The sequence below is a fragment of the Equus caballus genome, chromosome 8 (assembly GCF_041296265.1).
Source record: "Equus caballus isolate H_3958 breed thoroughbred chromosome 8, TB-T2T, whole genome shotgun sequence".
NCBI classification, from domain to species: Eukaryota; Metazoa; Chordata; class Mammalia; order Perissodactyla; family Equidae; genus Equus; species Equus caballus.
Genome location: NC_091691.1, coordinates 23,444,258 through 23,459,086, shown reverse-complemented (window position 1 = coordinate 23,459,086; position 14,829 = coordinate 23,444,258). Strand labels below are relative to the sequence as shown.

The following is a 14,829-nucleotide window of genomic DNA, read 5'->3' as shown; positions in this document are numbered from 1 at the left end:
TGCTCATAATCTTTATTTATCTTACTTGGCATTAATGCTATATTCAAATGTTTCCTTGCGGAAATGTTAAGGAATTTGATTTTGATATGTTGCCCAAACCCCATATATAACATGCTGTCACACTAACTTCCCTCATGGTCACAAGATGGCTGCCAGCATCACCAGAGGCAGCATGCTTCCCTGTGTACCTTTCTGAAATCAAAAATATGGTTAAGTTTAAAATACATCTTGTCCCAAGAGTTTAGGGATAAGAGAATGAAGATTTTAGTGTGGCTGAACTATAGTTCACTCAAGGGGCCAGGAGATGAGGGAGAAATCACAGAGAATCAAAATTAGCCCAGAAAACCAATACTCCCCCCACCCATCCTTTCCCATGGGCAGTGTGGCTGCTTCTTGAGTTTACCCCCAGAGGAAGCAGTCGGCTTGTGTTTCAGGGCCATTTGCATGAAAAGATAGTTATCTTTAAGCACCCCAGCTCGGTGAGGCCGGTGAAAAACGCTCACGCCAGGAGTCACAGGCGGCCTGGGTCAGACTGGGGTCCCCCGCGTCTTGCTCACGGAGTGGGGGTGGGTGCTCCGCAAGAAAAACGATGGGCAAATTGCCCCACAGGGTGACTTGCCGCTTAAATTATTTCTCTTTCCTCGCAGAGCAGGAAGCATTGGGTCCCCCCGAGTTGGAGCTGCCAGGTCTGCGCCCCGCAGGGCGGCCGAAAGCGCGCGCGTGTGAGCGGGAGGAAGAGGATGTGATCGCAGGCGAGAGGGGACCAGCCCCCGAAGGGCGGGCGGCGTCCACGGACTCGAGCGGCCACTGGGCGTCGCGAGGGTCCGGCCAGCCGGCACGGGGCCCCCGAGGAGCGCGCCGCGCCCCCGCCCCCAAAGGCGCCCCGCCGGCCGGCTGCTCTGGTCCCCACCTGGGGGCCCTGCGCCCCCGTCCTTCCAGGCGAGAACGCCCGTCTGTGCGGGTCACAAAGGCTCCCGTTCGAGGGTCGGGGGCGCCGGGCGCGGGCTGGGCTGGCGCAGCCAGGGGCCCTGCGGTCGCCGTGGGACACGCGGTCCGGGTGGCCCCGCGCGCGCTCCGGGTGAGTCTCGCCGCGCGACCCCGGCGGGGAGGGCGCAGGCGCGGGGGCCGCCCTTCCAGACCCGAAAACACCGCGGACCCCTGCTTTACGCACAGAAATAAACCGGGTGGCAGGGGACTCCGGGGAAGCCCGACGGACTTCCATTTTCCCCATAATGATCCCAAGGGTTTTTTTTTTAAATTGGTGGGTGTTTCTGCGCCCTGGCTCCGTTTTGCCCGCCGCCTCCTCTCGCAGACCTGGCATTTAGGATCCAGTAGCTGCCGGTGCCAGGGGCCCTGCGGAGCCCGCCGGGGTCGGGCCTGGCCTTCAGAGGCAGCTGGTTAGAGCGCGGCGGCCGGAGGGGCGGCCCCCACCCCCACCCGCTGACTCCCATCGCCGTGGAGACGGTCTCCGCGCTCACTGAGGGTTTGCTGAGAGCTTGGCGGCGCCCAGGCCGCAGATGCTGCGGGGACAGACGGAGGCCGGGGGCCAGAGGCGCTGCGGCGATGCCCCCTGACCTGGGCCTCTGCATTTCGCAGCCTTGCCCATGGCGCACACTGCTCCCCACAAGTGGGCAGCTTTGAGGTTCCTCCCCCAAAACGCAAACTCACATTCCTGCTGGCTCCGGGCAGTGACTGGAAACGTGGAAACTGGGGGGGAGGAGGGTTGGGCAGTAGGGAGGAGTGGAGCCTGCAGCCCGGCCCATGTTAAACTTCTGCCTGCTAAACAGAACGGAAGGCAGGTTGCATCTGCCCTGCGGGCCTGGCGTTGGAGACCCCTGAGTGATGTGCCAGGGGTCAGGGTGCCTGTGGGCTCTCTGGAGGCCCAGCTGTGAGAACGCGGGTGACTCTGTTCCCAGGGAACAGAGGACCCAGCCCAGAGGGCGCAGAGGGGAAAGGCCTGTGTTGGCGTCTGGAAGCTGGAGAGAAGCCGGTGTCCCCGGGGCCTGGCTCTGTGCGTGGGAGTGTCTATCAGCGAAAGGGAAAAGGGCAGGAGCTGATGGAGCCCCAGATCCTGGGGGAAAACACGCAGCACCACGGCTAATTCCAGGGCAGGAGAGACTGACCCCTGGAAATCCAGTCAACGAGCACGCCGCACGGTCACACCCCTGTCGTGTGCTGGGCACTGGGGAACAGCTTCCCATACGTTATTCTATGCTGAGGGCGGGGTGGGTAGGCCGTTCTCCAGATGAGGAGACTGAGGCTCAGAGAGGACAATCGCATCCTGTGTTGTCAGCCACTGTTGTCCTATCACAGCAGCTTGAGAATCATTTGCAAGGTAGTGGATTATGTAAAATAGGAATGCTTTAGGCGGCAGTGAACAAAATGCTTGATAAGAGTCCCTTAAGCAATACTAATACTTATTATTTCACTTAACATGAAACCCAGAGGTAGGCAGTTCCAAGGAGGGAGCAGTGGGAAATAGTGTCAATAAGGACCTAAATTTTCTCCCATCTTTCTTCTTTGCTCTCCTCAGAGTGACAGTGCTATTTCTCCTCATAGACACAGGATGGCTGCCATCGCACCAGCCATCATGCTTCACAATAATTCCCAAAAGCAAAAAAGGGGAACATGAACAAACTCTTTTTTCACAAAGGCATGGGAATAGACTTCTCTTTGTGTCTTACTGGTCAGATCTGGTTCACACACCCATCCTTAGACCAATCATTGACAAAGGGAAGTGGGAACCAATCAGGATTCATCCTCTGGGACTGGGCACATTGAGGAGGGACCAGATCAGAGCCCTGTTAGGAAGGAAGAAGTCGGGGTATTCTTAGAGTCATGGTAGCGGCTGTGACAACTATATCCCCACATGCCCTTGGCTTAACACGACCGAAATCAGTTGCTCCTCTTGTGACAGTTCCATGAGGACGCCCGTGGTCGGCAGGTGATTCTTCTGTAGGTTGATCTGTGGCTCCAACTCCCGCAGATGTCAGGTGGGGAAGAGAGGATGGGAATGTCACATCCACTTCCTAAAAGCCGTGGCCTGCAAGTGCCACCCCTCCCCTCTGCTCACACCGGGTTGGTGAGAATTCGCCACACGGCCCCACCTGGGTTCAGGAGGAGCGGGGACGTGTCAGTCCTGGCCAGGCAGCCACCCAGACAGCACGCTACAGGGAGGGGCAATTAACTGACCCCTTACAGGCTGACCTCATTACCTCCTTGCTTCTCAGGAACATCTGGGCTTCTCCAGACCTCTTTGCCAGTCACTTCCTAGTGGGTGCTGCCACCTACACGAGACCACATCATTCTCGGAACACTCCTGTTACTCACTGCCCTCTCACCCTTTGCCCAGACAGTTCTCTTTACCCAGAATTCCTTCCCCCCTTTTCTTCTCTGCTTGGTGAACTCCTATTAATCCTTCAAAACCAAAATGAAAAGTCACTTCCTCTGTGGAGCCTTTTCCACTATTTTAGCCCAGGCAAGATTTATAGCACCTTGAAGCCTGACTTATCACTGAATTCTCTCCGATGTTTAGCACAGAGTAGGTGCTTTGTTTGTGCATTAAATGAATCTTAAGTACTTCGGGCTTGAGAACTCATTTGGTTGCAAGTGATAGAAAACTCATCTCAGACTACCTGAGGAGAATATGTTGATTCATGTAATTGGACATGACCCAGAGGTACCTTCAGGCTCGGCTGTATCCAGGGGCTCAGATGTCCCTAAGCTTCCATCTCTCTCCGTTTTGTCTTCTCTCCTCCACGTTGGCTTTATTCTCAGGCTCCTGCAGTGGCAGCAGCTGCCAGCCACTCCCGACCTCCTTCACCCAGGTTCAGATGCAGCAGGAAACAGTCTCTCTCTTCCCAAGTGTGCAAGCTTCAGTGCCCCTGTTCACACTGCATGGACAGCAGGGTCATGGCCCCATCCCTGGACTGATCCCCCAGGCCAGGGGGCTGGATTATGCAGATTAGACAGGGATGTGGCACTGTGATGGGCCCATCCAGAGGCATTTGTTCCAATCCTGAAGCTGGCGGGCAGGGTCAGCCCCAGGGGGGCAAAAGGTGACCAGGAGGGAGTGGGGCGGGGTGGCCGGGAAAAGCCCGGCATCTTCCAAGAGGCAGAGGAAGGTGGACCCCTCGGGCCTTGTCCACACCCACTGCACCCCACAACACCCACTTCACGCTACAACACCCCGTATGGCACCAGCCACGGCTGACGCAGCACCTGCCACGTGCCAGGCTCAGCCGCCTGCAGGGCGGCCTCTAGAATGTCTCCCGTTTTCTGGGTGAGGAAACCAAGGCCAGAGGACTGAATTGACTCTCACGAAGTTAATAAGTGGCCAAGGAGGCATTTTTGCTGAGAGCTGACGATCGACACAACCAATGCTTTCAAGCACGGCCCGCAGGACCCCTGGGCGGGCGGCAGAGCTGGGATTTCCTCCTTAGGGAGCCAGCCCCTGGGTCCCGGCGTCAGACCCCCCCAGCCCTGTAGGGCTTGTAGGGTGAGCACGTCGTCCCCTCCTCTGCAGGCCCAGGGCTGGACGAGGCTCACGCTGTGACACAGAGCACAGCCTCAGTACCAGCGGCCCCTGCCCCAAAGGGGGCCGGGCACAGCTGGAGCCCCATCAGGGGACGCCCTGCCCTGAAGCCACCTGTCCCCTCTTCTGTGGGAACAAAGGGAGCAGAGGGTGACCGACACGCCGGAACCATCTGCCCGGCTCCTAATAATAAATCGTGAGGGGAACAGGTTTCAGGCAAATGCTGCTTTAAAAAAAAAGGCAGCGTCTTCTCACACCGGGGCAGCCATCTGCGTGTCCCCCTCCTGGGCCGAGCTGTGCGAGCAGGGACTGTGGGGCCGGACAGAGACGGTGCCCCTGCTCACAGGCCTCTACCCTTGGCCCCTGTGGACAGGACGTGACCGAGAGAGAAGGGAGCACTCACTGGCTTTGACTCTCTGGTACGACGGTGTCTGAGCAGAGGAGGAGCACAATTCCTTCAGGATGCCGCTGGTAGGTAACAGCTCCCGTGTCCCCCAGCGCTTGCTGTGGGTCAGGCACTGTGCTGGTCACTGTCCCCATATTAGCTCATCTAACGCTGACAACAAAGGTAGGCACACCCCATTTTATAGATGAGAGACCGGAGGCTCAGAGATGTTAAGTGACTCGCCCAAGGTCACACAGCAAGGCCGCCTCTTCCGCATGCAACAATGAGGGCCAGGCTCCTCTTCACGCTGGCAACTTTGGGCGGGTTTGCCATGTAACAGATGAGCAGCTGACATCACCCAAGAGTGGTCTTCCACCTCCAGCCGCGCCCCAGACACCCCCGCTGCCCTCCGCCCTCGGGCTGACATGGGGCCTTCTCTGGTTCCCTAAAGCGTTGCTCCTGCCCCTGTCTCCCGCAGTCGAAGAAGTTCAAGAGGAAAGGCTCCGAGACCCCCCAGGAGCCCTCGGAGAAGGCCCGGGAGCAGCTGGCCGAGGCGGAGCTGCGCAAACTCCGGCAGCAGTTCCGCAAGATGGTGGGCAGCCGCAAGTCCTTCAACTTCCGCGCGCAGCTCAGGATCTCCGACCAGCAGTGAGCGGGGCTCCCCCGGGCCGGGCGCTCGGGGTTGGCCGGCCAACCGTCAGGGTCCTGCCTTCTGGGGGGCGGGGCCTCCGGGCCGGGACCCGCCTCCGAGCGCGGTCTGGGGGCCCACGTGGGACAGCTGCAGGGGGTGGGGGCTTACTCTCATCCCAAGGCCCAGGAGCGGAGACTCTCGCTGGCTCCTCTTGGGTCCGCTGTCTTCTCCTGGTCCATCCAGCTGTGGCCGGGGTTTGGGCCCCAGGACAGAAAGTGGCCGTCGTGTTGTCCCCGTGCTTCTGGCAGTGGGCTGGGGACTTCCCAGAGGAGAGCAAGTCTCCCTGCCCGGAGACCCCAAATGCTTCCAAGCTTATGTGTCCTATGGGATCTGCAAAATAGGATATTGGAAGTTGGGTTGCCCTGGAAATTCTGGTGCGTCTGGTTTCTTTGGGCGGCAGAAAGGTGTCCCCGGGTTGAATAAACAAACGTTGAACAGGATTCCCCCAGGGGAACGTACTTCCTTAGCTACGTCCACATGTTTATACCGGCAGAAACTACCCCTCATTAGAAAGATGGTTTTCCTGTTAGATGATGCGTGACGTTCAGAGGATAGGGAAAAGGAATTCTTTAGATTTTCCATGGATCTCGCTCACTCAGAGCCACCGCTAGTCCATATGGGATCTTCACGTGAGTTAGGGAAAGGCGCTCTTTCTCAAGACCCTCTACTGCCATCTGTTGGAAACATTATCACGACGTGGGGATTTTATCAGAAGACGACAAAGTGTCTCCCAGAAAACTGTAAAGAATCAACAAATCAATGACGTTTTTTCAAGCAGATGGTGCTCCCTAGGGCTGTGCAGTCCACAACCTGCACACCTGTGCCTGGTGACCCTGATTCACCCGTGGTGGGCATCAGGAAATGCCTCCTTCCTGATGTGTCTCTGACAGCTTTTCTTGAATCTTCCTCACCCTTCTGCACCCTACTCTGCTCTACCCCAGTCCACTTGCTCTGGTTTCACTGTGATGGAGCTGGAGGGCAGGGGGGTGGAAGCGTGGCGATTTTTGAAAGTTCTTCAGAGTGAAGCAGCTCTGAATGGGGCCAGTACTGGGGGGAGGCGGGTGAGGTGCCCGGGGCGCAGTGTTTGAGGAGGTGCTTTCTCCCAGGGCTGCCCCTGCACTAGAGCACCCTGAGAATGGAGAGCTCCTTCACGTTTTGGGCGCCTCACCCCTCCTGGCAGTCCCAGCCCTGCCTCCAAGACGGAGGAACCTTCCTCTTGCTTCTACGACCCCCCTGCGAGCCTAATTCTGGTGGGCTGTTGTGTTCTGTCTTTTTTCTCTCCCCCTTAGCAAAGACCCCCTCCCAGGCGGGGCTTGAGACGGGAGAGCCCGGCTGCCAGGTTGAGAAGACCAGCTGCTCTAAAACTGGGTGTGCACTCCGGTGGCCCCTAGCCACACAGGGCCGTTTGTAGTCGCAATTAATTAAAATAAGGAAAGTAAAAAATTCCATTCTTTAGTTGCGCTAGCCGCATTTCAGGTGCTCCATAGTCACACGTGCCTGGTGGACGCTATGGGATAGCGCAGACGGAGGACATTTCCGTCACTGCAGAACATTCTGTTGGACAGAGCTGCTTCAGAACACGGCTCGGCAAACCGTGGCCCACGGCCTGCTCCGGCTGGCGGCCTGTTTTCATCAATAAGAATTTATTGGAAGACGGCCAGGCCTATTCATCTATGCCTTGCCTGTGGCTGCTTTGACGAGCGGTTGCAACAGAGACCGTCTGGCCGGCAAAGTCTAAGATATTTACGTTTTGGCCCTTTATAGAAAAGGGTTTGCAGACCCCTGTTCTAGAACATTCTTTGCTGTTCTAGAGTGGTGCTTCCAAACCTTAATGTGCATACGAGTGACTTGAGGGTCTTGCTACAAAGCAGATTCTGATTCCATAGGGGCCTGAGCACCTGCATTTCCCCAAGTTTTCGAAGGATGATGAGGCAGCTGGTCCACAAATGGCACTGAGCAGCGGGTGTAAGGTGCCCAGATTTTGCCAGAAACCCAGCCTATGGGCCGTTTCCCGTTGTTCAGTTCCGAGCCTTCCTTTCTCTTTTTGGAATCCCTGTTTGCCTGCGCCCCTCTTCCACCCCCGTCTCTTCTCCAGAGTAGACAGAGGGAGAACAAGGAGGAGAGATGTCAGCCGATTTAATAAATCATTAGCACCCCGAGGAGAGAAGCTGGTGGAGGTTAGAGGTTACCGTGCATCTCTGTGTTGACACAAAATTGAAAAATCCTGCCTGATGGGTTTGCCTCTCATTAGCAGAGATAATTGGCTGGAAAGAAAGTCTGCAAAATCAGACAGACACCAGGGAGCCACGGGCGGAGAGAGCTGGGGCTCGGGAGTGGGTTTGACAGGCCCAGCTGCGGACGGTTCCCTCTTAGAGAAGGCGGGCCGGGCGGCCTGGGTCCTGGACCCGGATGGAGACCTGAGGCCGGCCGTTCCCCTCGCTCTCGGACGGGAAGCACCTCTCCGCGTCGCCTTCCAGGACGGGGCGGGGGGGGGGGGCCTGGAGCGTGCGATCGAGGCAAACCCAGGGCGTTGGGGTTAATCTTGAGCTGCTTTCCCAACAGCAAGGAAATCAAGACCCTGCAGGACGAGCAGGATGAGATCACGCTGCTTCTGAGTCTCGTCAAGTCCTCGAGGAACTTGAATCTGAACGAGAAGAACTACACGGAGCTGCGCTTCCTGCTGCAAACCAAGGAGGACTACGAGGCCCTCATCAAGTCCATGAAGGCGCTGCTGGCCGAGCTGGACGAGAAGGTGCGGGCCCTCTCGGACGCGCAGCCAGGCCGGGGCAGGAGAGGGCTGGGGGCGGGGCCCTGGTGCCTTGGCCAGACCGACACCCCCGCACCCACCGCGTGACGGTGCCCTCTCTCTCTGCCACCGTGGCCCCGAGACTCCCAGCTCTGTCCCCGTCCACTGTGGTCCCAGTGCCTCCCCAGTGCACTTAGAATACGTCCCACGTCCTCAGTGCGTCAGTCAGGAGGTGTGAGGGCACGCTGCCATGACAGACATCCCCCCAGCTCAGGGGTTTGAGACAATAAGGCTTCTCCCTCGTGCGTGCTTCACGTCGCTAGCGGATTGGCTAGAAGCTCTAGGATCCCATCCCGGGGCCGGGCTGACGGGATAGCCACCGTCTTGAACATTGCCAGGTGTTACGGCGGAGGAAAGGAGAGTTCTGGAGGGTCCCGCACTGGCCATTGAATGCTCCGATGACGTGGGTCCCTTCTGCTCATGATTCATTGGCTCAAAGTAGTCCACCAAACCCGTGAATACCCCAAATACCCATAGCCATGTTCAAGTAGTAACTCTATCCACCCACAGGAGGGTCCGGGAAGTACGGCCCTTGCATGAGTCCAGAAGGCAAAGACCTAGAGACACGTCCTGGACAGCATTGATAACAGTGTCCCTTACTATGGCTTGAAAGGCTCTGCGTGATCCAGCCCCTGCCTACCCCCTGGCCTCATCCCATGTCATTCCCTCCTTAACTCTTCTCACCCCAGCTGCAGAAGACTGTTTTCCACCTATGCCACGCCTTTTCTCACCTCAGGGCCTTTGCACATGCTCCCCTCCTCCAGCTGCTTGTCCTTTTGATCTCAACCTAAATGTAGCTTCCTTGGGGAGACGTTTTCCGTGCCCTCGCTCTGGTGGGAGGTAAATCCACCTTGTACGAGCCAGGCTCCTGGCCAGGACAAATAGCATCCTCAGTAGGGCACTTGGAGAAGAGTTTTGTGAAGGGACGATTTACAAGGGTGTGAGCACCAAGTAGGGATGTTGAAGCACTGTAGGGTTAGCCACAGCGGGCAGGGGGAACATTCTAGAACCTGGAGACAAGGAGCAAGCCTCGGGGAATAAATACGCCCCCTTCTCACCCTTTGCTCCCCAGTGCAAGGGAGCCGTCATGGGCTCCCTCCTGGTCAGCCTCCTGGGGTGCAGAGCAGGCGGGTGGAGCAGGGTGGAGAGTGGACGTTGGGGGCAAATAGATGACGCCAGCACCCCGTCATCCTCTTTCATGAAGCTCCCTTGTAGACTTCTCACAGTGTGACATGGGCCTCACTCCCGGTGTCATCTGCCGTCCCCCTAACCCTCACCTCCACCAGGGCAAGGACGACGTCTGTTTCGTCCTCCCTCCAGCCCTGGTGCCTATCCCAGTCCCAGCACACAGTAGGTCCTCAGTGAGTATTTGCTAACTGAGTGAATCTGGAAATCTCTTTACATCTTTCCTCTGCTTCTCACTCGTCAGTCATTTCCTGTCGTTGTGACAAAGGCCAGGCCCCCCGTGGGGTTTGCGGCCCTGCTGCCTCGGCGCCTCCTGCCCCTCCCGCCTGCCCTCCCGCCCCCTCCTCCTCTGTGTTCTGCCCACACTGGCCCTTCGTGGATGCAGGCGCTGCCTCTCGCTTCCAGGCCTTCCCACACACTGCTGCCTCCTGCGGGAGTGCCCTGCCGTCCCTCTGCTTGGAAGCCTGGTCCTCCTCCAGGCCTCAGTGTGTTCTCTTTGTCCATGTGTTTGTTTAATGTCCACATATGAGTGAAATCATCTGGTGTTTGTCCTTCTCTGTCTGGCTTATTTCACTTCACATCATACCCTCAAGGTCTATCCATGTTGTTGCAAATGGCACGATTTTGTCCTTTTTTATGGCTGAGTAGTATTCCATTGTAGATATGTACCATATCTTCCTTATCTAATCATCAGTCGATGGGCACTTGGGTTGCTCCCACATCTTGACTATTGTGAATAATGCTGCAGTGAACACAGCGGGGGCATAAGTCTCTCTGAATTGCTGATTTCATGTTCTTTGGATAAATACCCAGTAGTGGGATAGCTGGGTCATATGGTATTTCTATTTTTAATTTTTTGAGAAATCTCCATACTGTTTTCTGTAGTGGCTGCACCAGTTTATCTTCCCACCAGCAGTGTATGAGGGTTCCCTTTTCTCTACATCCTCTCCAACACTTATTTCTTTTCTGGTTAATTATAGTCATTCTAACAGGCACAAGGTGATATCTCATTGTCGTTTTGGTTTGCATTTCCCTAATAATTAGTGATGCTGAGCATCCTTCCATGTGCCTGTTGGCCATCTGTGTTTCTTCTTCGGAAAATGTCTATTCACGTCCTCTGCCCATTTTTTGTCAGATTGTTTGTTTTTTTTGTCATTGAGTTGTATGAGTTCTTTATATATTTTGGAGATTAACCCCTTGTTGGATATATGACTCGCAACTATTTTCTCCCAGTTGTTGGGTTGTCTTTCCGTTTCCTTTGCCTTGCAGAAGCTTAGTTTGATGTAGGCCCATTCGTTTATTTTTTCTTTTGTTTCCCTTGCCTAAGTAGACATGGTATTCGAAAAGATGCTGCTAGGACCAATGTCAAAGAGTGTACTGCCTATTTTTTCTTCTAGGAGTTTTATGGTTTCAGGTCTTACCTTCAAGTCTTTAATCCATTTCGAGTTAGTTTTTGTGCATGGTGTAAGATAATGGTCTACTTTCATTCCTTCACACGTGGCTGTCCAGTTTTCCCAACACCATTTATTGGAGAGACTTTCCTTTCTCCATTGTATGTTCTTGGCTCCTTTGTCGAAGATTAGCTGTCCATAGATGTGTGGTTTTATTTCTGGGCTTTCAGTTCTGTTCCGTTGATCTGGTGTCTGTTTTTGTGCCAGTACCATGCTGTTTTGATTGCTATAGCTCTGCAGTATGTTTTGAAGTCAGGGATTGTGATCCTCCAGCTTTGTTCTTTTTCTCAGGATTGCTTTAGCTATTCAAAGTCTTTTATTGTTCCATATAAATTTTAGGTTTCTTTGTTCTATTTCCGTGAAGAATGTCATTGGGATTCTGATTGGGATTGCACTGAATCTGTAGATTACTTTGGGTAATATGGACATTTTAACTATGTTTATTCTTCCAATCCATGTGTGTGGAATATCCTTCTTTGTGTCTTCTTAGATTTTTTTCAATAATGTCTTATAGTTTTCATTGTATAGGTCTTTCACCTCCTTGGTTAAATTTATTCCTAGATATTTTATTATTTTTGTTACGATTGTAAACTGGTTTGTATTCTTGAGTTCTCTTTCTGTTAGTTCATTGTTAGAGTATAGAAGTGCAACTGATTTATTTTTGGAGGAAGATTAGCCTGAGATAACATCCGCCACCAATCCTCCTCTTTTTGATGAGGAAGATTGGCCCTGAGCTCACATCTGTGCCCATCTTCCTCTACCTTCTATGTGGGATGCCTGCCACAGCATGGCTTGATAAGCAGTGCCTGGGTTCGTGCCTGGGATCCGAATCAGTGAACGCTGGGCCGCCGAAGCAGAGCACACAAACTTAACCACTGTGCCACCGGGCCAGCCCCAAAATGCAACTGATTATTGTAAGTTGGTTTTGTACCCTGCAACTTTGCTGTAGTTGTTGATTATTTCTAATAGTTTTCTGATGGATTCTTTAGGGTTTTCTATATGTAGAATCATGGCATCTGCAAACAGTGAGAATTTCACTTCTTCCTTGCCAATTTGGATTTCTTTTATGTCTTTTTCTTGCCTAATTGTTCTGGCCCAAACCTCCAGAATTATGTTGAATAAGAGTGGTGAGAGTGGACATCCTCATCTTGTTCCTGTTCTCAGAGGGATGGCGTTCAGTTTTTCCCCTGTGAGTAGGATGTTGGCTGTGGGTTTGTCATATATGGCCTTTATTATGTTGAGGCACTTTCCTTCTACACCCATTTTATTGAGAGTTTTTATCATAAATAGATGCTGTATCTTGTCAAATGCTTTCTCTGCATCCATTGAGATGATCATGGGGATTTTATTCCTCATTTTGTGAATGTGGTGTATCACGTTGATGGATTTACGGATGTTGAACCATCCCTGCATCCCTGGAATGAATCCCACTTGATCATGGTGTGTGATCCTTTTAATGTATTGCTGTATTCAGTTTGCTAGTATTTTGTTGAGGATTTTTGCATCTATGATCATCATTGATACTGGGATTTAATTTTGCTTGTGTTGTCCTTGTCTGGCTTTGGGATCAGGGTGATGTTGGCCTCATAGAATAAGTCAGGAAGTGTTCCGTCTTCTTCAATTTTTTGGAATAGTTTGAGAAGGATAGGTATTAAATCTTCCTTGAATGTTTGGTAGAATTCTGCAGAGAAGCTGTCTGGTCCTGGACTTTTATTTTTTGGGAGGTTTTTGATTACTGTTTCAATCTCTTTACTTGTGATTGGTCTATTCAGATTCTTCTTGTTTCAGTTTTGAGAGGTTCTATGAGTCTAAGAATTTATCCATTTCTTCTAGGTTGTCCAGTTTGTTGGCATCTATTTTCATAATATTCTCTTATAATCGTTTGTATTTCTGTGGTATCTGTGGTAATTTCTCCTCTTACATTTCTAATTTTACTTATTTGAGGCTTCCTTCTCTTTTTCTTAGAGACTCTGGCTAAGGGTTTGTCAATTTTGTTTATCTTCTCAAAGAACCAGTCCTTAGTTTCATTGATCCTTTCTACTGTTTTTTTTTTTTTTTTTAGTTTCTATTTCACTTATTTCTGCTTTAATTTTTATTATTCCCTCCTTCTGCTGACTTTGGGCTTTGTTCTTCTTTTTCTAATTCTGTTAGGTGTAGTTTAAGATTGCTTATCTGAGATTTTTCTTGTTTGTTGAGGTGGGCCTGTATTGCTATGAATTTCCCTCTTAGGACCACTTTTGCTGCATCCCGTATGAGTTGGTGTGGTGTATTTTCATTTTCATTTGTCTCCAGATATTTTTCGATTTCTCCTTTAATTTTGTCATTGATCCAGTGGTTGTTCAGTAGCATGTTGTTTAGTCTCCACATATTTGTCACTTTCCCAGCGTCTTTCTTGTAGTTGATTTCTAGTTTCATAGTATTCTAGTCAGAAAAGATGCTTGATATGATTTCAATCTTCTTGCATTTATTGAGGCTTGCCTTGTTTCCCAACATGTGGTCTATCCCTGAGAATGTTCCCTGTGCACTTGAGAAGAATGTGTGTTCTGCTGTTTTTGGATGCAGTGTTCTATATATGTCCATTAAGTCCATCTGGTCTATTTTTTTATTTAATTCTGCTGTTTCCTTGTTGACTTTCTGTCTGGATGACCTATCCATTGATGGAAGTGGAGGGTTGAGGTTCCCTACTATTGCTGTGTTGCTGTTAATGTCTCCTTTAGGTTTGTTAATAGTTGCTTTGTGTGCTTTGGTGCTCCTGTGCTGGATGCATAGATATTTGTGTGTTACGTCCTCTTGATGGAATGTCCCTTTTATCATTATATACTGCCCCTCTTTGTCTCTCATTGCCTTTTTTATCTTGAACTCTGCTTTGTCTGATAGAAGTATGGCAACACCTGCTTTATTTTGTTGCCATTAGCTTGGAGTATCGTCTTCCATCCCCTCACTCTGAGCCTGTGTTTGTCTTTAGAGCTGAGATGTGTTTCCTGGAAGCAGCATATTGTTGGGTCTTGTTTTTTAATCCAACCAGCTGCTCTGTGTCTTCTGATTGGGGAATTCAATCATTTACATTTAGAGTGATTATTGATATATGGGGGCCTAATGCTGCCGTTTTATCACTGATTTTCTGTTTATTCTATGTTTCCCTTGTTTCTCATGTTATGTATTTCTCACTGCCAGTTCAGTTTGGTGGCTCTCTATGACAGTTTTCTCAGTTTTCTCTTTATTTGTCATTTGTTTCTCTGGTCTGATTTTTGTTCAGGGGTTACTGTGAACTTTGAATAGAAGATCTCATAGATGAGATAGTCCCTTTTCTGATAGCCTCTTATCTTCCTGGCCTAAGCAGCTTCCATCCCTTTCTTCTTCCCCGTCTAAGTTATCATTGTCACAACTTATTCCATTTTGTGTTGTGACATTGTGATTAAAATGAAGTGATTATCGTTATTTTTGATGCTTTCCTTCCCTTTATCTTTAATGTTATAATGTGTCTATTTATCTCCTTACACCTTTGTAAACATTTTCTCTTTTTTGTTTCAGGTGTGAGGGCCTTCTTGAGCATTTCTTGGTCGGGGGCGGGGGGTGGTCTTGTGGTGATGAACTCCCTCAGCTTTTGTTTATCTGGGAAAGCTTTTATTTCTCCATTGTATCTGGAGGATAGTTTCACTGGATAGAGTATTCTTGGCTGAAGGCTTTTGTCTTTCAGTATTTTGAATATATCCTTCCACTCTCTCCTAGCCTGTAAGGTTTCTGCTGAGAAATCCACTGAAAGCCTGATGGGGGTTC

The 14,829-nt window shown here is 51.6% G+C and overlaps 1 protein-coding gene across 1 annotated transcript in view; it reads left to right on the top strand.

Moving 5' to 3' along the window:
* Positions 1-839: 839 nt before the first annotated feature.
* CCDC63 (coiled-coil domain containing 63) overlaps positions 840-14,829 on the top strand; it is a 35,881-nt gene continuing 21,891 nt past the window's right edge. Inside the window, exons 1-4 of the mRNA XM_023647156.2 lie at positions 840-1,078; positions 4,908-5,005; positions 5,398-5,567; positions 8,173-8,362. Of these exons, the coding sequence (XP_023502924.1) occupies positions 4,997-5,005; positions 5,398-5,567; positions 8,173-8,362 (369 nt within the window). The 5' untranslated portion in view covers positions 840-1,078; positions 4,908-4,996. The remainder of the gene's footprint in view (positions 1,079-4,907; positions 5,006-5,397; positions 5,568-8,172; positions 8,363-14,829) is intronic.